This window comes from Pieris rapae, chromosome 10 (assembly GCF_905147795.1).
Source record: "Pieris rapae chromosome 10, ilPieRapa1.1, whole genome shotgun sequence".
Lineage (NCBI taxonomy): Eukaryota > Metazoa > Arthropoda > Insecta > Lepidoptera > Pieridae > Pieris > Pieris rapae.
The window spans coordinates 3,441,667-3,467,603 of NC_059518.1; the positions used below are offsets into that span (position 1 = coordinate 3,441,667).

Below are 25,937 nucleotides of genomic sequence, written 5' to 3' on the forward strand. Positions count from 1 at the left end.
TCACAATATACATAAATATGATCTTTGACTTGCCAAATTGCGCTTCTAAATTATAATGGTACACTTTGTTAGATTATATTGTCTTCTTTTTTGTGAAACAGTTTTGTTATACAAACATACTTTATATATAAACATACTTTCTAATGCGATATAATGAATGATTTAAATTGTTTCAGATGATGGCCTGCTCATATTTAAGTGCAACGACTTTTAAGCCTGAACCCTCGGCAAATTCCTGGACTCCCCCGCGTGGAGAGCCAGACCAGAATGCGTTCAGACTTGAACCAGAAACGGAGAGCATGGAGCCAGCCCTAGATCTTACAACATCGTTCAAGTCCAAGCCGCCCAGCGATGACTCCGAGTGACAGTGTTGTGCAAAGACAATTGAACTTCAGTCGAAAAATACCTGCGGTGTCGACTTAATTTAATCATGATTCAACAGTCTTCGTGTGAATGCTACTTTGATATCAGCAGCATTCACAAATGTTGAATATGGCGGTTGTACTGGTATTTAATTTTGGTTGTGAAATTGCAATTTATGTAAAATTTAATCTGCTATCATTCGATTCTCCTAACTTGTAAGATGTGTTTAACACGAGCGTGTTGTTTCTATTTAAATTGATGATGTATCGAAACTGCATATCGTAATAATATCTGTTCATGGAAATTGTAATATACCTAATAAGTAATCGGATAAGACGCTTGTACTTTTTAAATTTTACCCAATTTTATATTCCATTATCGAACAAAGGCAACTTAAGTATTTCGGAGTATTGATTATTTAAGGAACTTACGTACATTTGGCGACGTGTTACATCATGTTAACTCGTTTTAAGTTTACACATACGTTTAAGGAGCACACTTTTTTCAGTGTCTCAAAACAGTGATGTACTGATTGACCATAATCAAAGAAATGTTTTATTAAACGTCGTTCGTTTCGTTACAAAACATCAATGATTTTATTTTATACATATTTTGAATGCCTCTATGTAATTCTTGCCAGTGGTGAAAAAATCTTAACGCAACTCTGTGATTTCCAATCTTTGTAAATATTTCTCGAATATTGTTATTTCGTTTTTAATTGACGACCTGTTATTTTAACTTCGAGCCTGTAACAATTTGTACATAATAGTATACATTTTAGTTGTAAGTAGACACATCTTGTACCTTTTAAGAAGCAAAGTAGCAATAATTACGATGCCAACATCATGAATTGACGAGTTACTATGTATATATTACAATATTAACGTGTTGATAAAATCAAATTTTAAAATATTTACAATATGTAAGTAATATTAAACGCTAACATTCCTTAGGTTCATAATTTCAACAGTTATATTAATCATATCAAAAATACTGTTAATACTACGTAAAAAACAAAAAATCCGTAAATGTCTATGATATTTTTCTGAAGTTTAAATATAGAAATGTATAATTTTCAGATACAGATTAAAAATCACTAAATATTTTTAATCTGTTATAGTCGTAGCTTCATTTGTTCAAAGTAGGTGTTTACATGTCTAATGTTAGCGTTTATTCTTGCCATTTATTTGAATTCAACTTGATGGTCTCTCAAGTATCTTATAACATTAAGCAAATACACGTAGAATTGCGGTGTTACCAGTTTAACAGAAACTTTCATCTAGCCTAAGTATGGCGACGGGAGAAATTAAATTTTGTAAATTAATATGTTGTTTTAATTGCTTACCTAAACTATTACCTTTCACTACAAATTGCGTAAAAGCAGTTAATTATTTACGTAAGAGGAGGCAGAATATGCTGTATCAGAAAAAGACTAACCTAAACATATATATATATTAAGGCCAGGATTCGGTTTTGAACCATAAAACTAAAACTACTGTTTCTCTACACAATGAAATTCAGGAAAGTTGATATTTTGATTTGTTTAATTTCATAACACCGTAAGCTTTCTTAATATTTACAAAAATATAAGTTATTCCAGCAGTGGTTTGCTAATTCAAATCTTTTTTTCATCTCAGAGCATGGTTAGAAGTTGCCTGCCTTAAGCAAAAAGCTTTCTCGTTTGCCTCTTATAAAACAAAATGTCAAGAAACATTTTTTTTATATTATTACTTACGACAAGTTCCATATTGTCATTCAAAGCCAATCAGCTTCCATAAAACATGTTTAATAAATCTTCTTCATACTTCGTTTCCAGTTACGATAAAAAACGCCTATTCAATTATTATTAGCAGAATTACCAACAGACATTACAGTCTTAAACATTTATTACCGTCTTATTTATGTTTATTGTTCGCTAAAGAACTTAATAAAGCCATAAATAAAACGTAAAAGGCAGAATGAAAATATTTTTAGCATTTAGCGTGTTCCGATACAGAAACGTCGCAAGGACATACCTTTTTGGCAAATGAGGTTGAATCTCTTAAAAAATTACAAGAATTTAATTTTATTGAAATGTAATGCAACAGCAGTGAACAGAGAAAAACTGTATTGAATTAAAAAGTAAGAAACCAGATGGCCAGCGCTGTTTAACATTGCAAATTGAATGATTATGTAAACAAGCCCCAAAGAAGCCTTTTTAACTGGTGTCATGGTGAAATTAGTGGACTTTTGATTCAATAACGTTTGGGTTTAATTCATGTCTGGAGTTGAATTTAATTTAGAAAACGATTCATACTTAAGGTTCTTAGTACGGAGGACAAAAAAATAACAATTTAATAATAAAAAGCGACATTATACAACAATAAACTTAAGAGAAAAATGATAAAACTAATAAAAAATTGTTTCCTACTTTTGTTTTTATTTCGGAAAAGCGAACAGTCTCAATGGGATAGCATTGCAAAATGATCCTATCTTAGCGGTTGAGTCCGCGGGGGCAGCTTGTTTAATACACAATACTCACATCAATTAAATACATACAATATATGAAAGCTGTAAAGAAATGCACAGGAAAGGTATGCTGAAATATTGTGCTAATTGTGTACCTACTTTGTTATTTTATAAGTACAAGATAATCATATTTTTACCATAAATTATACATAACAATACTATATTATAATGCTGGGTTTTTTTTTATTCGTGACAGTAATTGTGAAAACAAAGTATATAAAAGTTTATCTATTTTTAAAGTTCAAATTTTTCGATTATTAGTCGTATTTTGACTTACGTTTCATATTGAAATATATAGTTCATCAAGCAATGTTTAGTAGAAACCTATATCCTACTCCTGGGATCTCTATCTAACTGTAAACAAATAATACACTACGTTGGCCCTTATATCGTTGATTAGAAGGTTCAACATAACATGTCAGGTGTCTTACGATTTTGTCCTTCGCCCTTCCTATACTCGTAAGTATGTGTTAAAAAACATATACAGAAAAATGCCACATAACATTTGTTTTATTAGCAGAGGGATCTATTGGCCAAAATACTTAAATAACGATAGAATACGAACAGATTTTTCCATTCGAAAGCACTCTTCGCGCATTGAACACGAGTTTTGGACATTGCGACAATTGGATTATCGTGTTGTGTGATCGCTTCACTGAATAAACACTCAGGGGAAAATAAATACGACACAAGGATTTTAATACTCACATATCTATTTATACTGGATAGTAGATTGATTGACTACCTAGTAGTAATTGAGTATAGTAGGTATTATTGAAATTATACTTGTCAAATGTCGATATGGTATTGTCGTTAATATTATTAACTATACGGTTTAACACTATCTTTGTCTCAGTATACATCTAATAAGGTCTGAGAAAATTGATATGTACGATTCATCCAAAATTTACTTTTCATAAAATTACTACATATCTCTATGTATTTATTTAACCTAAATCTAGTTCTAATAACCATTTCTTTCGTACTTCTAAGTTTGAAATAAAGACTTCGTCCTAAATACGTCATATTTTATAGTTGTTAGCCCCAGAAAGGACACTTTCTGAGTCGGTTAAGGAAAACTTTGTGAAAAAACCGATATAACTAAGACATTAATGTGATCAATGACATACAGAAGTCCTTACCCTTACACTCAAAAATCGACTTTCTGTGTTAGGTTCAGACAGTTAATACCTACATACTTGCTTTAAAAACAACTGACGAAATGTGATGAGATAAAAATAAATAACTTTTAGTATTGATAAAAAATCTTGAACAAGTTTAATTGGACAAACCCAGTCGCCACAATGTCACTTCCTTCCTCACATCAGCCATCAAATATGCAGTCCCACTAGCAACGCTGAAAATAGTCGAAAAATGGTGGCAGACGTGTGGACGCGATGAATGAATGATGGGCAGGCACTGGGCACTAATCAATATCTGCCTCAGGGTACATTGTACCTTGTTATATGCACCCACAGGGGCCTGTTAACGTGTACCTTAATAAACACATAAGTTTGCAATGTCGTTATTAGCATAGCCAACGTAATAAATAATTTAAGTATACATGGAGATGTCTATCTCATTAACGGTATAATTCATAAAAACCCGTTACTTAAGTAATTTTAATCAGTTCACAAGTTCATTTGGAAGTGGTTATTATTTTACTGAATATTTCACCACACTTTTAAAATCTCCTTCATAAACTATGTTTATATAAATAAAATATGCTTCATTAAATCAGTGACCTTTAATATCATATATCGTAGGTTATATATGTTATGACCATTTTAACTATCTCAATATATATAAATCTCCTGTCACGATGTTTGTCCGCGATGGACTCCTAAACTACTTAACCGATTTAAAATTTAATTGGCACACCATGAGCTGTCTGGTCCAACTTAAGAGATAGGATAGCTAAGATCTTTAATTATACCCGCAGTTTTATTTTATTGCAAATAATTGTTTATATTTTTTTTTACCCTTCTAACAGATGGCGCTGTGTTAAAAGTACAAACGTTTCACATGAGCTATCTATCTACCTTTCACATTAGTTCTCCAACCGTATCCCTTAAATAGTTTAGTACTAACAAAAACCTTAGCCACAGCAACGCTTGGCCGAGTCTACTAGTTTACTATATAATTGTGGTTATAGATAGCCCGAATAGTCACCGAATATTCGTTGCAAGTCTACTTCAGATACTTGAGATTTATATTACATTGGCTATTTTCTGTTTTCTAGTTTTACCCAATTAGCATAAGGAAAAATAGATTCGCGACCTAACAGGTTCCACTGGCCCCGAAGGCTTGTTATGTTGTTAGGGACCAACGTAATGTTTCAGGACGGATGGACAACGTATAATGATGTATGCTTACGGGGTATCACAATAAGCTACATAAAATTATATAATGGTCAGTAAATTTTCAAATAAATTAAAACTTGTATAGCAATGTTGCTTGAATCGATTAAATTTTTAACATATTCTATTAAATATCGTTAACTGTACCATAAGTATTATTTTTAAATATGAAGTATTTTAGGACATATCTGAACTTACTATATTTTACGTACAATTTGTGTATCTGTGCTCATTCCTGATTAGGTTACGTTTTTATATTTATATGTGTTAACACAAAGCATGCATAAGCACTCATTAGTAGTGATTACAAAAGTATAACAATAAATATTATAATAGTAAAAACTTATTCATTTACACTTTCTATGGAGAGCAGACATCAGTTGGTTAATAACAATATTTTACGTTTATACAAAGCATTAATTGCATTCTTGCCGCTTACTCATTTGATAGTCATACAGGTATAACTATTAAAGCAAGGATTTTAGCATTTCCCGCTAAAACCACGCGTAATAATCTAACAGTTTCATTTCTGTGTCTCCAGCAATAGCTAATTAAGCATATAGCTACTTCTATGTACATTATTATCAAAGCAAATAAGATAAAACTAATTAATGAAAGCGTTTCGTTAACTAAGACTCATTTATTTTAGAGTTTTAAATACTAAATAGTACAATAAAACTGCTTTTATGGAGATTTCATTAAATTAATACATTATTAAAAAATAATACTGACACCAAATTAAAGTAAGATCATTTAAATGAAATCTATATAAATACATATTTAAAAATGAATACCTATTTTCCTTGAAAACGCTATCACGCGTGAACGACTGGACCGATTTCGTTAATTCTTTTTTTGTTGTTTGTTATTGTCAGGAGAAGGTTCTAATTAAATAAAAATTAAGAATAATTAACCACAATATAAAGTAACCCTAACTTTTTTTGAATTACTTTTTTTCGTTGCATAGCGCTTTTTCAATTCAAAAATCTAACAACTTAAGGTAATAATGATTGCCGTGTTTGCGAATGTAAATGATCCATTTATTATCACTGACAACTTTCACGTGCAGCAAATACTTCCGAATTCCAATAAATTACCTAAATTTTAATTAACATATCCGTTACGTTACTAATTATATAATAGTAAAAACTGTTAACAAATAGTTTTCAATTACGTATCGAAATTTACATAACAAGTGAACGAACCAAGTATAGGCAAAGTTTTAATAGCGCGTTTATCCCGCAATCAAGTCGCTAATAAATTAATGCCATTACTAAATTATACTTGGCTAGATTAATCTAGAAGTCGGGCGCAGTCCGTGGCGGCCGCTCTTACATTATTACAGCATTCATTAGAGTTCGCTAATTACTCCTTGCTTTAATGAATAAGCTCTAATGAACCACTTTCTGTTAATTAAAGGCGGCGTGGGGTGGGTTTGGGCGCGGTGCGCGGGGTGGCGCCAACTTTTCTCCGAGCTCTGATTGCAAATGTGAATTTGTGTAAGTCTGAGTGGAAAGAGTGTTTCTACTGAAAAGAGGTAATGAGGCGGTCGAGAGAAGCCGAATTAGTTGCAATTGCATCGTATAAATTACAATTCGCTCGCTAAAACTGTTTAATTATAAGCTTATTTCGTGTGAGATGTCATTAAAGAATTAGATTTTTCACATGATTAGATGATTCACAAACCAAGTAAACATCCTTCAACGCAATAGAATTAGCATTTATTTTTGTTTATATTATTCTGAAATCGCACCGTACTTGCGTGTAAATGTATACGTATTTCTTGTTTTCCCGAGTGGCGCATGGGATTATTTTTATGTCAATGTTTTTAGGTAGAGATCAACTTACAATAAACGTCAAGTAAAAGTTATATATGTCAGAAATAATATAACACACGCTGGGCTTTCTTTCTTAACACATATTTACCATCTACTTTGTATGTTAAGTTTTCTTGTTGTGTTTTTACTATTTGCTAAGTTCAATTGTAAATTCTGGTGCTGTTGAGAATTAATTTAGTAATCACAAACCCTATCTCTCTAACAGGCACACTAACAAAAAAATTAAAATGCTAAGAAGCGGTTGCAGAAACTATTACAGTGCATAATTTGTAGCGAGGACCTGAAACTTGGAATAAATGAATAATTTCATTGAGTGATATTTGTGCAACACTTTCGTAACACAGAAACCTAATTCACTAATTGGTTTATTAACTTGACACGCCAAATTCATTGCACATACAATAATTACTTCAGACCTGCCAAAAATCAACCAATCGGAGATTACGTATCCGATAATTTAAAATACTTTGAAGTATGAAACTCTCCAATTAAATATTGCGTGTTAGCTTATCTATTGCGTTCTAATAAAATACAATGTTTAATATTACGATTTTGTTTTTTCCATATGTTCGAATCAAATCATTACAGATCATTATTAGAATGCCTTCACCAAACTAAAATTTCAGAAACTGTTTTTTTTTACAAATCTCGATGCCTTGTTCATACGTTTAAGATTTCTAAGATTTAAGACTAGTCTGACACGATATCCAGTTAATCGAAATGTTACTCGTAATCACATCTTCATCGCCTGGACCTTTGCGCGAAGCCCGTGGAGGACGCGTTACACAGCCCGGGCATTATTAATTTTATGACATTACGAAAATAAATCGAATAGTCAATAAGCGTGAACAAAGGATAGATTTACCAACGAGGAGCTGAAGCATGTATAAAACCGGACCAATGTTATAGTACAGTACACTGCTACTGAACGTTTTGTTACGTTACTTGTGTGAAAATTGTGTAAAATGTTTTCATTTATCGCGGTAAGGAATTGTTATATTAAATTAGTCTTAGGGTTCCCAAAGCAGACAAACTGTGTTCAGCAATTATGTCTAGCATAAGCCCTATGTCGAAGGTCAGACTTATGAACTGAGAGAAAAAACAGTTTCTGTCGAGTTAATCATTAATCTAATAATAAATATGTTAAAAGACAGCAATAATTCACATTGAAAATGCGAATAGAAAATCGCGAAATTATATTATTAGTTTCATATTCCCTAGTATTAATTATAAAATTATTATTGAGATAATTATCCTTCCTTGCTAATTGGGTTTATCGAAGATGCGCGAATAATGTGCGTTATACGGACTTCAGAGTATTATGGTGTTTATTATAAAAATACACGTGTTGTGTTAGTAAGTCTTTACGAAAAAATCTTTCAGGTTTCTTGCCTCATCGTGGCAGCCACAGCAGCACCATATGGAGCTGCGATTGGGGCCATTTCAACCATAGATAGTGTTGTAAGTATACTTTTTTTTAATAAATAGTATTTGTAAAAGTATCGCTCAATGAGTATTCATTCTATAAAACAGGGATTATAAAAAATTTAACAAGATTAATAATATCCTTAAAGATTAGTCGGGTTTTCCTCTTAGCAATGTTCAGTTGTACTTTGATTTCATGTTTGATTTTATAATAAAAGTGCTAATTGTTATAGTCCGTGCCTCGTTACAACTTCAACTACGCTGTAAATGATCCCGTAACCGGTGACAACAAGCAGCAATCAGAAACCCGCGAAGGAGGCTATGTCAAGGGCTCCTACTCTCTCGCTGAGCCCGACGGCACCATCAGAATAGTGGACTACACCGCCGATCCTGTATCAGGCTTCAACGCTGTGGTCAGGAGAGTCGGCCACGCGTCACACCCACAAGTTATCCGACCGGTCGTCACACAAGTCGCCACACCAGTCGTCGAACAAATCGCTACACCAGTTGTATCACAAATCGCGCACGCACCTATCGCCACACCGGCTGTTGCAACCAGCCAGATAGGATACGAAAACGTTGGCTACAGCAACCTCGGTTACGATAACTATTTAGGAGGAAATCTTGGCTACAATGCTGGATATTCTGGATATGACTTGGGGTACAGCGGTCATGGCTCATGGAACCTAGGTCACGGAAGCTCATTCGGACATGGATACTACAGACGCTAAGACCCCGTACAACTTAGTGATAAACTATTGTTTTTTCGCGTAAGCCTAAGGCCAATTGTGAATGACCAATAGTTATTAATGGTCCTAAATTAAATGTACATACTGCGTATGACGCTTTTATTTGTCTTAAATACCATTTTCTATGTACAGCTCTTGTAATGAACAAGGATTATATAGCCCAATATGTAACAGGCCAACGTCTGTGAATTTTTATATATGTTGTTTTTTTAATCGATATAAATCGACGAAATGTTTTAAAACACTTCGCAATCACCTCAAAAAATTTGGCAATATATGCATAAATAAGAAATGCTAAATGCGATAAACCTGGACTTATTTTAAGATTCAGAAATGAAAGAAGTCTGACTCCCCTACGTCAAAAAGGGAATTTGTTCGGAATTCGGAACTTCACCCATAGATAGTTAACAATACTGCAATCACATTAGCTATTATAGGTTCTTTTATGAATTCCTGTCTATAAAATTGTTAGTCTATACAGTGACCTCAGTTTCTTAAGACCATGTTCTCATTCGTATCTCAAGTCAAAGTTCCTACAGACAAAATAGTTTGACAGCTCCTTAACCTAGATTAACGTTCTAGACTGTACTAAGGGGATGAAAGAATAAAACTCAACTCACTCAATTAACTACACATTTATTTTTTATAATATACCATAAACACATCCACACAGTAAATGCACGTCTTATTTGAGCGGGCGTTCTAGCTTTCACCAAATATGGTAATAAAAATAATTTATCTACATACATTTATACATAGACGCAGTGTTCATATTAAAAAAAAATCTTTATTAATATAATTTTGTAAAAGCCTTGAGAGATGCTCCAAATCAAACGCGTCACAAGTCCTGCCAAATTAGGTTTAATATGAAAATTTTAATATGCCTGAAGACAATTATAGAAAAAAGTCAAATAGATTATTATGAATTATCCATTCTATTTTTTAAATTAAAGTTCTAAATAATGAAAAAAATATAAACGTGACAAATGGCACCCCCAATCATTGATATAACAAGTCACAAAAGGTCTTAAGCGCCTTATCACAATAAAATACTCATTTCAAAATATTTTTCTTTGATTTGTGACTTTCTGATTCGGAATACATATTTAGATTTGAAATTTCGTTCCATTTTGAAATATTATTTAAAAAAATTACATAACGGTTCTAATTTCAAATGGAAAATCATAGTGTCATTATGTAATGTCAGTGTACATTTTGATAATATTGTCTATGTCCAGCGAAATTATGGAATTAATTTATTATGGAAAATAGAATGACTCAAAGCAAATTATTATAGTATTGGTTATATTGTATTGAATAAGTATTTTATTAAAGTTTGACAACTAAAAAATCAGAAGAACTGTCTTCATACAGAAATTTACAGTTTGAAAATCAATTGAACAACTGCGTATTATAAACATTATGTACGCTACGTTGGTGAGCCGACGCGACCTTCACCGAACAGCCAGAGACAAACCCGGTCTGCCAGATAGGCAAACAACATATCCGCTACCAGCACTTGTACTACGATTAGTCGATACTGAAACAAATATAATAATTTAATATAACTTTATACAACAACTTTAAACAGATTATACTGAATAATTTCATCCTGCAATGGATTTTTTTATATTTATTTGACCTACTATATACTGTTACTTCGCTTCAACTTTATTTTTTATAACCTATACAAATATTATAGGTTTGTGAGGTTGTAGGGTATAACAATCTCTGGATCTATTGAACGGATTTCGAAAATTCTTTTACCAAGTCACATCATTATCATAAATACTAGTATAAAGTCACATCATTTGCGACTGTCATATAGCTATAAATTAAGCCGAAAAATTTAAAGACTTTTTCGTGTTAAATATTTGTAAACTCGGAGGAAAAACTTTCTTTTCGTTTCTTATCAAACGCTGCCTTATACGTACATATATATAATTGAGTTTTAGCGATAATACCTAAAAAAGTATTTTTTTAATTCCTTCGCCGCGTCTTTCTGTTTAAACATGTATAATAAAAATTAGAAAAAAAAATAATTTAATTTTTTTTTAATTGTCATCTTGTGAAATACATAGATTAAATTAATGCATTTTATAAAAAATAAACTATTCAAATCTATATGATAAAATTAGAAGCCAAGATACTTACGTCAGGCGGGAAGTAGACAATTTCGAAGAGGTTAGAGAGGTCCGGGAAGATACCAGCGGCCAGAGCGAGGACAGCTGCGCCTGAACACATGATGCTGTACATCAACGGCTTGTTATCACGCAGACCTTCCATAAACGGCTCTCCCTGGAAACAGTTTTTGTATAAATTTTATTACACTTTTTTAAACCACTCATTAAGTTATGTCTATGACAAAAGTCTATGGCGGCACTAGTTCTTACTAGACGACAGCTTTTAAGATTTATAATTAAATGTTTTTTTTTGTATCTAAAATGAGTAGGACACTCATTTTAAATACAAAAAATATCTATTCAGATTTTAGTAATCCACTGAAGCCTGTTAATTAAATTGTGATAAAACAACAATATTTACCCTATAATTTATAGCGAAAGTAGATATTTGTAGAGCCATAGAGATAATGTAGACAGTACTATTAAGAAGATCTGGCTTAAAAGGACGTTCTTCATCTTCCTTTAAGTCCATGTCCAATTTTGGTGTATTGTCTCTGAAAGTGTCAAGAAACTGGTAAAATAAAAAAAACAAAATATGTATATTGTAAAGGATAGTGTGGTTTTATGAAACCACGGTAAAAGTGAAACTTTTTTCATATTATAGACATTTAACTAAAAATTTTTTAGAATAATATTCCATTAAGGGAAAATTGGAATCATAATGGGAAATAATAAGTAGACTAAGTTACCAACGAATATTTTTATTGATGTCTGTGTCTTTGAGAGTACGACAAACATAATACTTAACAATTATTAAGATTATATACACATATTAAATAAACAAACATATTAAATGAATAATAGTGTATACACTACACGGTCGAGCGCCGCTCTACTGGCCTTGGCTGCTATGACGAGCGCTTTTCACTTTATCCCTACTCCGCAGCCGACCGTCACGCGACATGCGCCACACAGACCAAAAAGTTTGAGACGATGTAATAAAAGTTTCACTTTAATAATATTTAAGACATAAAAACTCACTGAATTTCAGTAAGGGTCAGATCTAGACTTAACTATGTATGTCCAGTATATCAAATACAATATGATTATATGCAACTATAATTTTGAACGCTGTTTCAACTATTAATACTACCCTAAAAACCTTTCTACCATTTCTATAGGAGCAAGATGGATATAGGATTTGTTTCTCATCAAAATTATATATGTTTCGTGTATTCATAGAAGGCTGACTTAAGCATTTATATGATAATAAAATATTGGGATATGTCAATAGTGTCATTGACTGCGTTTATTTCTTAAAGTGTTATATAAATATTATTTTTGAGTCAAAACTTAGCGCGTCCTTTGAATTTAATTATTTAATAATAATTATGAATTTATAAATATTATGATTTTCATAGATATATTATGACAAATTAATATACCACAAATGTTGTTAAGGTTATACCCATATATTAAAAAAATGGCGTGCAGTCAGTCGCCCTACGTTTGACCGTTTCTTTCATACAATAAAAAACAAAAGAAATCTATAAAAATAGTCAATTTTAGTGAAATAATGAAACATTAAATACTACTTACCTATCCGGTGAGCGGAGTGTGGCCTCTTGTACGAGGTAAATGAGGCAGAGGAAATGCACCGCAAACTGAGTCAACACAGTCATTATTGTATACATATTAAAAATATTCGGCAGAGGGCGCTGTTTTGATAATTCTTTCAACGGCTGAAAATAAGAAAAAAATATATCAATCAATGTAAACGAACAACCAAATGACAAAAGTTCATTTAATTTTAATAAGAATGATTATTAAAAAAACGTTTTAATTTATACGGGGTTTTACCCGTGAATGGGTTCCGATCGACTGTACTGAAGGTAGCTAGGATATATTATAGATATGATAACCAGATAAAAATAATGTATAAAATGTAAAAAAATATCTAAGCTGTATATATTTCTTTGTCATGATGTGAAATTAAACGGGCTTTATTATTATTATAAATAATTATATATTTATAAGGGTATTTATTTATATATAGAAATAATAACTCACTTTAGACCGTGATATGAAGAGGAAACACGAAGCAAGCAAAATACTCTGTAGAGTCGCCTGAGTGTCACTGAATTTGATACCATCGAGATACAACACCGACTGGCTGTACGCCAGTATTAGGGCATTGAGTGCCAGAATTTTAAACATTTGGAGGGTAGTCACTAAAGTACAACGACCCTGCTTGATTATGTGGCATACTGGAAATAAATTATAGATTTGTTAATAGAACTATATGAGACAATTCCGTTAAGTATTTTTCTTCTAATAAAAGCCAAACATGAATCCAAATACGCGAATCGGGCGCGATATCAGATAAGGAAATTTGTTACTAACTATAGACTATAGAACCTCACTACAAAAAATCACAATAGAAACTCCTTGAATACCAACTTCGTGGCCTTTGACCGTTATGAACATTATTGTTTGTTGTCTTTGTCAATCTAACAGACTACCTACAGACTAAACCAGGCTAATTCAACAAAATCGTTTTGTGCTTTCAAGAATTATTATTATTAATTACTTAGGGGATTAAACTTAAAAAAAACTGAACTTACTACAAAATATGCTAGACAATCTGCTAGTAAACGGCGCGGCGACACTAGCGTCTCCCAATCTCACAAATTGCGGTTGGTCTTCCTCTTCTAACTTCTTCATGGCCCTGCGCAGACGCATAGCTGCTTCAGCCCTAGCTTCAGCGCGAGGGTCTCTGGGCCCCGTCAACCGACGTGGAAGTTCAGGTTCTGGTTTTTCTTCTCGAGGTTTCTCCTTGGCCCTTTCAGGTGCGTTTGGCAGAATTGCAACACCCACCTGAAGCATTAATTTTATATAACGAAATAACACGCCAAACACATTCTTTTTTAATACCTTTTATAGTATATAGTATGTAGTATATGAATTTATAGTATACAAACATAGACATAATCAAATACATCTTAAATTCCATTTTACAAATACATATATACATCTAAATCTAAACAATTCTCGAATCCTCTTAAAAATTTCAAACTCACTCAGTCGTTTTTGTCGACAAAAGATGGCGTTAATATAGCAACATTTCCATAGAAAAACTTAATAGAAATGAAAAAAAGAATTCGAAATGTCAAGCTATGCGAATATTGAATCAGGTTCGACTGTAAATCAAAGATAATATTACCAAAATATTTTTTTATTTTATTAACTATATAGACAATTAAGGGTCTACTTACATCAGCATGCTTCAGGGCACCAACATCATTTGTACCATCCCCACACATTAGTGTCACATAACCAAGAGAATTCAGAGTCACTATAACAAATTCTTTTTGTTTTGGTGCAAATCTAGCAAAAACTTTAATATATGGAATGATATCAATCAAGAACTTATGATATTGTTCAATTAGGAATGTCAAACCCTCCCCTGTTATACATAAATCATATTTGGCAGTCAAGTCTTTGGGTGTTTTAAAATGCTGCACTGGCAGTTCTATACTATTGTCAATAGACTTCCAACCCCACTCATTATTTGTTTTGCTCAAAATAAGCAGGTCACTTTTCTGAGTAAACTTTAGTTCTTTAGCCACATGACATGCTGTCAGAGGATTATCCCCTGTAATCATTACTACGGAATGAGATGCATTCACTATCTCTGCTATTGCCTTCTTAGAGTCAGTTTTCAGAGGACATGATATTATTACAAAGCCAACAAATGTTAGATCTGATTCAACATCATCCCTTGATAATTCTCTTATATCTTGAGAACTCATTTTGCCTAAACTTCTATAACCTAATGCTAACACTCTCGCGCCTCGTCTGGATAAGGTCAAGTAAACGTCATCATAATGTTCAGGAACTTCTTTAAGCATAGTTTTTATAGTTTCTGGTGCTCCCTTGACACTGCTTATATAGTGTGTTTCTACAAAACCTCTTTCATTGACCTGATAACCTGCTACTACTGACATCCTTTTCAAAGCACTAGCAAAATGATTTCTGTGAACAATCTTCAGGCCTGGAGATTTTCCCTTCTTTGGTACAACAGCATCACCTTTAGTTAAATTCCATTCTGCTGCCTTTAAAGTTGCTTTTTCTAGAGGATCACCAACTACTCCATCGTCTAATTGAACTAGGGAATGACAAGTTGCTAAGACTTGAATTGTCTCCAAAGGTGCTTGTGACAAAGGAATCACAGTTGCATCAGTGTGGTCTGCTACTCCTGCTATGCCTTCCACCACCAAATTATCACTAGTTAAAGTACCAGTTTTATCAAAGCAACAGATTTCTACTTTTCCAGCAAAAGGAATTCTAAAAGGCTCAGTACAGAACACAGCTAACTTCGATAGAGATAGTAGAGAAGTATTAACAGCCAATGATAACTCTATGGGTAGTTCAGGAGGAACAACTGATGTCAATATCAATGCACATTCCAAAAATAATTTATATCTATTTCTTTCTGGATCTTCAGATCCCTTAATCCAAACATAGGCTGCAGCAGCAATGGCGAATATTAACAAGAATAATATAAAACCAAAAGTTTCTAAATTGTTAGCAGTTACTCTTTTAACTCCAAATAAAATGGTCCTCAAAAGTTTTCCTTGTGATGTATTGAAACCGTTACGTATAACATAACCTATACATCCATTGTCTGGTGCTTTAAGACCAGATGACACATTTTTGCTAGGTGAAGAGTGTTGTACAATTTTTGTGCCACCAAAGAGAACATGCAATTTGCCATCTCCTTCTGGGTCTAAACATAGTTTGGTGTCCTTGTTGTTTTCTAGAGGTTCTTTCATTTGAGGCACACTTTCACCAGTCAGCATTGATTCATCAACTATACAGGAACCTCTAAGTAAAACAATATCACATGGTACTAGGTTATCATTGACAGAACGAGTGAGAGAAACAATATCTCCGGGCAGCAAGTGATCACTCATAATTTGGCGCCATCTCCTATTTCTATAAACATTTATATTATAAGGTTTATTACCCATTTTTCTTATTTCAGCCATATTTCTTAATTGTTGTTGGACTAATGTGCATTCAAACATCACGAGCATGACAAGGGTAAATATAGAATAATACCAATATTTGTCCAAACACCAGAGTCCAACACAAAAAACTTGAAATACAAAAAAGGGTGCAGTTGCCCTTTCTTTAAATAATTCCATAAATTCTGGTACTACCTAAAAATAAGAGTAGGCAGTTAATTTTATTTATAGTATTCACAAACAAACATTTTAAAAACATAAGCACAGATAGTTTATTTCTAGAAAACATATTTTACCATAATCATTTCATTTTTTCCAAACTCTTTTTCAGCTAAATCTATAGATTCATCATCAGAGTATCCTTTTGAATCTAAATACTCTTCATGGGGTTTGTTTACAGGAAAAACCACAGATTGAAATGATTTTTTATCCCAATCGTAAAGATACTTGCTCTTTTGAAAAACAAACCACACATCTGGTTTAGTCTCACCTCTTTTAGTTGACTGAAAAACATGTTTAGTCATACAGTTATAAACAAAACTAAAAATTAATAAAGTATTGTCGGAGTCTGGATAAATATAATATGAAATTCATGGATCTTGGAAAGTAAATTGTATATTAATAGGCTGCCTTTATGTTAAACGAATTAAAATATAAGTTGAAAAGATACTACTGTTTTATTGATGTTCTACCTTAAAAAGATGTAACTACAGTCAAAATCTGTTATACAGACACCAATGATACATTCTACTAAAGAATGTTGTCATAAACAGTTTTGACTGTATTTTGATTAAGGTACTTAAAAATTTCAAAATTTCATCAAATTCCTCTTGTTTCTCCTATATCAAAATCATTGCATACCTTTGTATGATGAAGTCTAACAATTTCTGGAAATCCATTGTTAGATGTTGGTACCACTTTTACAATCTCGGCACGAATGGGATCACTTTCCTTAAAATTTACAAATAAATAATTATTCATTTATTCAATATTTAAAGTTAAGGAATGATTTGCGCAACTTACCGGTGAGCATGAAAGAAAACATTGTATGTGAACACTCCAGTAACAACATAGGCATATTAAAATTTGTATGCTTGCCACAACAGCAACAGTTACAAATCCAGCCTCAAAGTTTTCATCAAAATTGTATACAAATATCCAACAATAAAATATTATAGGATAGATGATTAGAAACGGCAATATAGTTCCTTGCAATACTGTAGCTACTGGTTTAAATAACTGTGTATATTGAACTAAATCATCGAGCGATGACTGCTTATTTAATACCATTTTTTTAACTTTGTGAACTAAATTAAATTTGAGATAAAAAAAATGTTTACACTAAAATCAATACTAGCATTAACATGTTTCTGCACTTTACGCACCTACTTTAATTCAAGTAAACTATAAATCATGAGGAATTATAATTGAAACGTATCCAAAACCTATCTAATGTGTGACAGTATTAAGTGGTAGCCACGGTATGAAGGACGTCTATATTTGACTTATGACCACTGAGTATTGACATGACATGCACATGACATATACGTAATATATTTCGATGCGAGCAGCAGTTCCGCACAAATAACTACCTATGTCGACCAAAAGCAAACTACGACAATCTGAAAAGAGTGCGCCATTAAGAATAAGAATAATTGTACCAAGTGTAGGTATTATTTAATGTCATGACCTACAACTTTAGGTTTCAATTTACAACAAATAGTCTAGTCAGGCACTTCACATTCACTACTACTAGTCTAAAGTCTAATCGTAGGTTAGTAGAGTACGGCCCCTCCACACTCTACGAGGCTACGCAAAGGGACCCAAAGGTAAGACTGTGGACAGCGCGCAAGTATCCTCTCGTCTTCCCTCGACACTTTTTTCTGTAGTTCCACTTTGTTTCGGATTTTCGGGCGCGAGTCAAAGGACGTGAGTGGGCTAGGCAAGAAAATCAACCACACTCTTGCGCTCGCTCATTTTACACAACGGAGTGCAGTAACGCTTTAAGTACTTACTTTAATAAATAAACTAAAAAAACTCTATTATGGGTGTCTTTAAGGACACCTAAGAAAGAAAACAGCTTAGATTATATATATTTTAACCTGCATTATGTTTTATTTATTTTTTATATATAACCAAGCAAGACATTATAATTTATAAGGCACTTAAAACGAATGCAGTCACTCCAATCATGGAGTATGATTGTAGATGTAGCGAACAACTAAATAAATCGAGTGTGCTAACGTGTAGCGTGCGTTTTTAATATGGCGTTAGCCACCTGTGGTCTCTTAATTCGTCTGTGCACTTGACGTTTGGTACAGAAAAGCGCGCGAATCGTAGTTACTACAAAACAAATGTCAAGTTTTGTAAAAAACAGCAACAAGATATTATTCTAATCACAAAATCATGGATTTTAAAATAAAGAGAAAATCTACAAAATCTGCTATAGCAAGAGGGCTTTTGGAGACTTATCCGCATGATCTCCAAATGTATAAACTCCCACCTGTCGGAGATATAAGCTTACAGGAATTTGAAACTCTAGCTTTGGAAAGACTAACATTGTTAAGATGTTTAGCAACTGCAACAACATTAAAGGGATTGAGACTATATTCAGAAGAATGGTGCGATTTTATTTTGGGTGATTTAAGAAGTCAAGGATTAAAATATTATGTCAAACTTTGCGAAAAGTCAGGTTACAGCACCCAAGACGTAGATTTACAAGCAAGGCGAAAGGATCATATCGCTCACTTTATTTTGAGGCTAGCTTATTGCAGAACAGAAGAATTGCGGAGGTGGTTTATTTCTAGAGAAATAGAATTATTTCGCATGCGTTTTATGACTATGAAAGGTGATTCTGTAGATAATTTTTTTACTATTAATAATTTATGCTACACTAATATATCAGAAGAAGACAAAAATGAGCTTATTATAAATTTACGAGAGTCAACACAACATCCAAATATTGATATGATGAAATTCTATAAGGTAAAATTTTTTGAAGTACTTGATTTGGTTAAAACAAGGAAAGTATATTTAAAGGATGGGTATGCATATATTCCACATAAAGATTTTATATCTGTATTGACAGCGCAATACCGAATACATTTAAGACAGAGTCTTGCCATTGCATGTCACCATCTTGGTGAGGTAGAACAAGATGAAAGGTTAGTATCTTTATTAAAAGGATTACATCAATCATATACTGGCAATGACTACAGTGACTCAAAGGCCGTTATTCCTATAGAAAGTCTTGATTCATTGTCTGTAAAGTCTTTTCCACTTTGTATGCGTCAACTACATGAGTTTCTTAGATCAACACACCATCTTAAACATGGAGGCAGATTACAATATGGATTATTTTTAAAAGGTATTGGTGTGACACTGGAAGATTCTCTTAAATTCTGGAGAGAAGAATTTACAAAAGTTATGGATTTAGATAAGTTTGAAAAACAATATTCATATAATGTAAGATATAACTATGGTAAAGAAGGAAGTAAAAAGAATTATTCACCATTTAATTGTTTGAAAATAATAAACAATAATGTGGGCCCTGGAGAATGCCATGGGTGTCCCTTTAAACATAGTGATGCAAATGTTTTAAAAAATAAACTGAAAGGATATGGATTTGAACAACAAGGTATTTTATATAACATTATTAACATTTTAATGGAATAGTTAAGAAAAAAAATTATGTAATTATTGATTTATGTTAATTGTTCCAGCTCTACATGATGTGGTTGATTTAGCAAAACGAGGCCATTACCAAATAGCCTGTAGCAAGTATTTTGATGTGGTACATAATTCTACATTTGGTTTAGGTATTAATCATCCCAACCAATATTTCGAAGAGAGTCAGAAACTACTTAAAGGAGATTTAAAATTAGAGCTCAAAAAGGATATTAAACCTGAGGCCAAAAAGGAGAAAAATGACATAGAAGAAATGGATTTTGATGAAAACTTTTAATTAAAGTAGTTATGTTTTTAATAAAGATTATTTGTCTTCAATTACTTAATTAATTTGTGCCTAATTTATCTATTTCCTTTTTACATACATAGCTCTCTTTGTTATTCTACCACAATATAATCCAAATATAAAAATTAAACCTATAATTGAAAAACCTACAACTAAGAAATACTTTTTTGAAGGTGAAGATGAGATTTCATTATAAACATCTCCTATATTTTCTACTACATTTACCTGAAAACGAAAAAGTTATTTATTTAAACTTAAAGGAATTTCTGGAACAACTATATAAAAAGGATTACAAAGACTCAATTACTTACAGCTGCCACATATCTGTACATTTCTAGTCTACTTGACAATTCTTTTTGACATTCTGATTCAAGCTTTCTACTACTATCATTTAAAATGATCTTTAAGCATTTTAAACCTGAAAATATGTATTATTTAAGTTTATAATAATAGTAATAAAAAATATTATTTAGTCATCCTGCTTATAGTCTTAAACAGAAACTTAAATTTGATACAATAATTACTTTAGAAGATAATTCTCTAATGTATGTATTAATATAAAATTTGCTTACGTCTTCCTGCTCCATGCTCTAAATCTTTACAGTACTTGAGTAGGTCTAAAGCACAAGCTCTTTCCAACAATGGGTCAGCCTCAATATCTACTTCTGTTTCTTCTATAATTTGTACCACCTCTCTTGCACACTCTGCTGATACTATTTTGTGATTTAAGAGAGCATTCTTTAAACATTCTTCTACCTGAAAATATAAAACAGTGTTCCTTCCATTAAATCCTTTTTCTATACTAAAAATATAAAAAAATATTCACTACCTGTCCATCTGAATTTGTTATTGAATCATTTGGAATAGCACAAATAGTTTGAATTTCTGCTTTACAAAGTTTTCCAAGGAGAGGATCAAGACGGTAGTTTAATGCTTGTTCTTTAAGAACATTTGCAAGCTCATTCTCACATGTTTTCTCCAATTTTAACTCTCGAAATTTTTCTTTTAAACAGTATAGTACTTTTCCTTGTAATTCAATATCTCGTGGCTCATTTACTAAAAAAGAAAAAGTTACAATTTGAAATAGGATATGTAACATTAATAATTATGCTTCTATTAATATTACTTACATATAATTGGAGAGCAATATTTATGAATATCTCCTTTGCAAGCATTTTGTAAGTTGTTGTTAAACCGATAATCCAAGTTTTGTTCAATCATTCTGTTTGTTACAACATACTTACAGTTCTTATTGAAATCTGTTTCATCACGATGTGCCTTAAAATGAACAAAAAGCTAGATATACTTTAACTTAACAAAATAAAACTATTCTTAAGTTGTCTGTGTATCCTTTAGGATACAACATAAAAATATTTAGGTGTACCCTTGCACAAATTACTTATTTCTTCACATGGAAATTAAATGTAGCTTATTAAGCTTTATACCGTTCTTTGTAAGAACAATTCCTCAATGCAAGTCCTCTAAGATTAAGTTACAGAAAAAAATGTATATTACATTTCATTCAACTAGTAGTTACTGTCCTGTCGACTTATTTTTTACTTATGCCCTAGTAAGATTAAGCTTTATTATTTTAATACATATATTTTTGATTGAAAACAAATTAAGTATACCTTTAAGCAATCTAAAAGAACTGTAGGCTCTGTATTATGACAATATAAATCTATCATATCGCTACAAGTAGTTATTAAATGATAGTCTATTGCATTATCTGTAAATTCTTGTTTTCTTACTACAAATATTGCTTTTTTACAAGGAGCACTTAATCCAGACTTCGCTGTCTGGAGGCATTCTAAAGCAGCTGATTCTCCATGAGGAATGTTAGAACAATATGCATTTAAGTCTTTTTTACATGCTTCTTTAAGTTCTGGATCCAGGTCTACATTTTCTTTTTGTTGAAACAGCTGACTTCTTAATTGTTGACGACACTCTTTATAAATTGTATGCTTCCTTTTGCTCAATGTGTCATTTCTGACTATTTCACTTAAACAAGTCACAACCTGACTTTTAGTTTGTGCTTTTGGACAAAACCTTACTACGTAAGACTTACAAGCATTTTTAAACTTTCTGGTAAATCTGTAATTTTTCAATGAGATCAACTGTTCATGCTCGATTGCTGCCCTGCACTTTAAATTTGCTTTTATTTCTGGATCATTCTTATGCCTGATGAGACAGTCTAAAACTTCATCATCGTCTGATTTACTTTTAAGTTCAGATGAACATAGCTTTTCTATGGGAACTCTACAGTTTGTACCAACTATGGCATTCAGTTCAATATGACCACTTTGAGTCTCAGTAAAATTCGTCACAACTTCTTTACATTTAGATGACAGTTCTTTGATTTTACTTTGTAAGCATTGTATTTCTTCTCCTTTACCTGTATTTTCATAGCAAAGATTTGCCAAATCATCCATACAGGTATCTGCTATTTCTGGTAGAAGATCAACACTCACAGCTCTTTGTCTCATAACTCTTCTAATTTGTTGTTCACAGGCTGGTTGTAATATTCCTTTTAACTCTGAGTCATAAGCATAATTATATAAGCATGGTAAGATAAGAGGGTCTTTTTGAGACTGATGTTCGCTGGCATCAGCCCACTGTAGTTTAGCCTTACATTGAGTGACTGCATCATATCTACAAGCCCTGTATAATTGTGGATCCAGCTTAAAATCTCTTGATATAAAATATTGTATCTGTATCAGTGCTGTTTCACATTCTGCACTCATTAAAGCTGTGCCAAGTTTTTCCATAAGGCATGACATTACTCTACCATTTCCCCCATTAACTTCTCCACAAACTTTATCAACAATTGGTTTACAAGCTTTGCGTAAAATTGGATCTACTCTCCAATCTTCTCCTGGGTTGGCCTCTTGTACTAGTATCTCTAGTGACTTTTGACATGTAGCACTTATTCTTCTTTCTTTACGTTTCCTGGGTCTTGCATGTTCCATTAAACAATGTATTGTCTTACCACCACCTTCAACTCCTTTACATAGCATTGTTATATCATTCGCACAACTTTGCATCAACTCTGGAGATAGTCTATAGTCATCCATAAGCATCTTTCTGTGGTCTGTCATCTCAGCCACACATTCTTCCACTAAATTAATAGTGCCATTCCTTGCAACATTTTCTAAACAGAGTAAAATTTGAGCAAGACGCACATCTTTATCATCAACAACCCCTTTGCGACAATGGTATCTTCTAATATCTTCTTTACAAGACTTTACCAAACCTTTGCTCATTTTATAATTCAATACAATATTTCTTTGAGCATAAAATAATTGATCTTGACATCTTTTTGTCATACCTGTAAAAAAAAATTAACACTAAGAGTAACAATTTTAAGTATATTTGGTTTTATAACAAATAAGGTTTTACCTTTTTCATATTTATGTCTTATGAGACATTTATACATTAAAAGGGATCCAGGAACTTCATCGGAACAGAAGTTTCGTTGATCAATATTACATACAGCGAATACTAATTTATCTAATAGTAGAGAATTGTATTTAATTTCTTCAAGTGATGTGATTTCAGATTGACATTCAGGTCTTAATTTTTGTTCATGATTTTGAATACATCTTAATGTATGCATTTGAGAAAGTGTTTTTGGGTCTGGAGGTATTCGACCACATGATAGTGCTTGTATATCATCATAACAGTTTTTAACAAAGGTATTTGTTATCTGCCAATCATTAAACATCAAGACCTCAATTTTACTAATTGTTTTAAGACATAATTTATTGTTCACACTTGGTTTTCTTTTCAACACACAATCAACAATATTTCCAATTGAATTTAAACAATCTAAGATAATGGGTTCCTGCTGACAGGCTTCTTTCAATTTAGTTTCAAGAAAATTGTTGTCATGTAAATCTAATTGATGGAGCCATATCTTGTGTTGGCATATAAATGGCAACTGAGTTTTGTTACTTCGAGTAATGTTTATAGTACACGACAAAAGAGCCAAATCCTCCTCTAAATGGGAACACTGTTTATCAAAGGGTCCACAATCTCTTAAATCTTCCTTATATCTTTCAATGGCCGATTTCAGCGTTCCATGCTGAGCACTCAAAGCACATAAAAAGAAATCAAAAAACAGAAAAGACCAGATATTGAAATAATTCTGCATCTTATGGAGCCGGCAGGACCCTATTCTTACGTCTGAAAATTAGAGATCATTACTTGTGTGATAAATATTTTGATTTTTCGAAATGATAAAAAACCTATGCTTCTTTTACTCTAACTACACGATAATACTTTTAAGAAATGTAGAATGAAAAATTTATTTTCATAAATATTAAAATACAAACACAACTATACTAACGTCAAACATAATATTTTGCTAAATTGTATTTTTTTTTTTTTTTTGGAGTTTATGGCCTGGTATCTAGACCTTTAGGCCAAGTCTTGAGTAGTTTTATTTGGTTTATTATAATTTTCCCACTGTATTTTTGATAAATTTATATAGAGGCACGTAATAAGATCTATTTTTTAACATATCACTCAGGCGGCGGGAGGGATCTTGCACTATCACTTGATTTTTCTCTATGTCATTAATTTCACTTACAAGAATCAATCTGTCAAAAGAAAAGCACTCGCATACAAATATGAAATGTTCGATATCACCAACAGGATTATTGCAGAAGGTGCAGTGCAAAGAGTATATAATCACTACCGTTTTAAGAGACGGAACTTAGAACATTGGTTTTTTATCAGATTGCGTGCAATGTGCTACCAACCTCATGGTATAAACGTCAAAGTGACAAGAAGTAGTGATGTGCAGGCTTTATTATCGTAACTAGTGATGTGTATTAATATATCGATATCGATGGTTATATAAATTTTTTTCGTAGGATTGGATGAAATCTAAGAAATGTTATTTCAAACTTGAGAAGAAAAAAACACCAAAACAATATTAATAAATCTTTATTTTCACGAGACTAGTTGAACGTTTATATTAAAAATTAAAGACAATTTCAAAAACTTCGTATTCTACACTAATATTAAGCCTAAAGCCTAAAGGTAGACTGGTAGATAATGCCTCTGGCATTAAGTCCGCCCCTGTACCATTTTGTGCATTAAGTTAAATAAATAAATAATTTTACAAAGAAGAAAGATTTGGTTGCTTGTTTGAATTGGATGGGCACCGAAAGTACTGGACCTATCTGAAAAATTCTTGCATTTTTCTGGGTAACACAGGCTAGGCCAGCAGTTTCGCCCACGTGTAATTCAGTCATGTCGCGGTACGTTAATCTCTACGCGGGCGAAGCCGCTGGCGGAAAGCTAGTATATGAATAAACTAAGATTTTCGCCTGCAAATACGACATTCACATTTATCAGGAAACTGTAACAGCTCTTAACTCAAACTTTCATCAACAGTGGACAACTATAGGCTGGTGATGATGATGATGATGTTCTATTTCAATAAACATAATTGAAGAAAAGCTGCTGCAAAATATTTGTATACTAAAGTACAATTTCAATATAATTCTAACTAAAAAAGTTGTACATCTGCAAAATATTAACTGTATTTGTGATTTACTA

At 32.3% G+C, this 25,937-nt stretch overlaps 5 protein-coding genes across 6 annotated transcripts in view; 3 read left to right on the forward strand and 2 right to left on the reverse strand.

Annotated features, from left to right (window-relative positions):
- Positions 1-1,687, forward strand: part of LOC110994242 (LIM domain transcription factor LMO4) — a 136,188-nt gene extending 134,501 nt beyond the window's left edge. For both annotated transcript variants that reach the window (XM_022260787.2, XM_022260786.2), the window contains exon 5: positions 177-1,687. The gene's annotated coding sequence lies outside the window, so the exon portion shown is untranslated. The remainder of the gene's footprint in view (positions 1-176) is intronic.
- A 6,256-nt stretch (positions 1,688-7,943) lies between these two features.
- LOC110994250 (cuticle protein 7-like) lies at positions 7,944-9,332 on the forward strand. Its single transcript, XM_045629874.1, has 3 exons — positions 7,944-8,052; positions 8,453-8,530; positions 8,728-9,332. The coding sequence occupies exons 1-3, from the start codon at positions 8,035-8,037 to the stop codon at positions 9,223-9,225; spliced, it is 594 nt and encodes a 197-aa protein (XP_045485830.1). The 5' UTR covers positions 7,944-8,034; the 3' UTR covers positions 9,226-9,332.
- Positions 9,333-9,862: 530 nt separating this feature from the next.
- LOC110994262 (endoplasmic reticulum transmembrane helix translocase) lies at positions 9,863-17,892 on the reverse strand. Its single transcript, XM_022260810.2, has 10 exons — positions 17,420-17,892; positions 17,258-17,347; positions 16,693-16,899; positions 14,642-16,591; positions 13,991-14,243; positions 13,437-13,633; positions 12,966-13,108; positions 11,788-11,920; positions 11,398-11,541; positions 9,863-10,783 (listed from the first exon to the last, which is right to left on the reverse strand). Exons 1-10 carry the CDS (start codon positions 17,684-17,686, stop codon positions 10,673-10,675), a joined length of 3,495 nt encoding a protein of 1,164 aa, XP_022116502.2. The 5' UTR covers positions 17,687-17,892; the 3' UTR covers positions 9,863-10,672.
- A 688-nt stretch (positions 17,893-18,580) lies between these two features.
- Positions 18,581-20,409, forward strand: LOC110994175 (DNA primase large subunit). The gene is made up of 2 exons (XM_022260694.2): positions 18,581-20,033; positions 20,119-20,409. The coding sequence occupies exons 1-2, from the start codon at positions 18,803-18,805 to the stop codon at positions 20,358-20,360; spliced, it is 1,473 nt and encodes a 490-aa protein (XP_022116386.2). The 5' UTR covers positions 18,581-18,802; the 3' UTR covers positions 20,361-20,409.
- On the reverse strand, positions 20,344-25,039 carry LOC110994174 (Golgi apparatus protein 1). Its single transcript, XM_045629875.1, has 8 exons — positions 24,718-25,039; positions 23,769-24,554; positions 22,001-23,697; positions 21,500-21,647; positions 21,199-21,425; positions 20,942-21,125; positions 20,681-20,787; positions 20,344-20,594 (listed from the first exon to the last, which is right to left on the reverse strand). Exons 2-8 carry the CDS (start codon positions 24,520-24,522, stop codon positions 20,430-20,432), a joined length of 3,282 nt encoding a protein of 1,093 aa, XP_045485831.1. The 5' UTR covers positions 24,523-24,554; positions 24,718-25,039; the 3' UTR covers positions 20,344-20,429.
- Positions 25,040-25,937: the final 898 nt, after the last annotated feature.

Excerpts from the sequence above, each read along its gene's own strand:
- LOC110994174 (XM_045629875.1), bottom strand. The coding sequence starts at position 24,522 with ATGCAGAATTATTTCAATATCTGGTCTTTTCTGTTTTTTGATTTCTTT. Across the intron at positions 21,126-21,198 it reads TAACAAATTCAGATGGACAG|GTAGAAGAATGTTTAAAGAA; the intron begins GTAGTGAATATT and ends TTATATTTTCAG. Across the intron at positions 20,595-20,680 it reads TGTACAGATATGTGGCAGCT|GTAAATGTAGTAGAAAATAT; the intron begins GTAAGTAATTGA and ends TTTCGTTTTCAG.
- LOC110994250 (XM_045629874.1), top strand. Across the intron at positions 8,531-8,727 it reads TTTCAACCATAGATAGTGTT|TCCGTGCCTCGTTACAACTT; the intron begins GTAAGTATACTT and ends TAATTGTTATAG.
- LOC110994262 (XM_022260810.2), bottom strand. The coding sequence starts at position 17,686 with ATGGTATTAAATAAGCAGTCATCGCTCGATGATTTAGTTCAATATACA. Across the intron at positions 13,634-13,990 it reads ATTGTCTAGCATATTTTGTA|TATGCCACATAATCAAGCAG; the intron begins GTAAGTTCAGTT and ends ATTTATTTCCAG. Across the intron at positions 10,784-11,397 it reads TTGTCTACTTCCCGCCTGAC|TATCGACTAATCGTAGTACA; the intron begins GTAAGTATCTTG and ends TATTTGTTTCAG.
- LOC110994175 (XM_022260694.2), top strand. The coding sequence starts at position 18,803 with ATGGATTTTAAAATAAAGAGAAAATCTACAAAATCTGCTATAGCAAGA. Across the intron at positions 20,034-20,118 it reads ATATGGATTTGAACAACAAG|CTCTACATGATGTGGTTGAT; the intron begins GTATTTTATATA and ends TAATTGTTCCAG.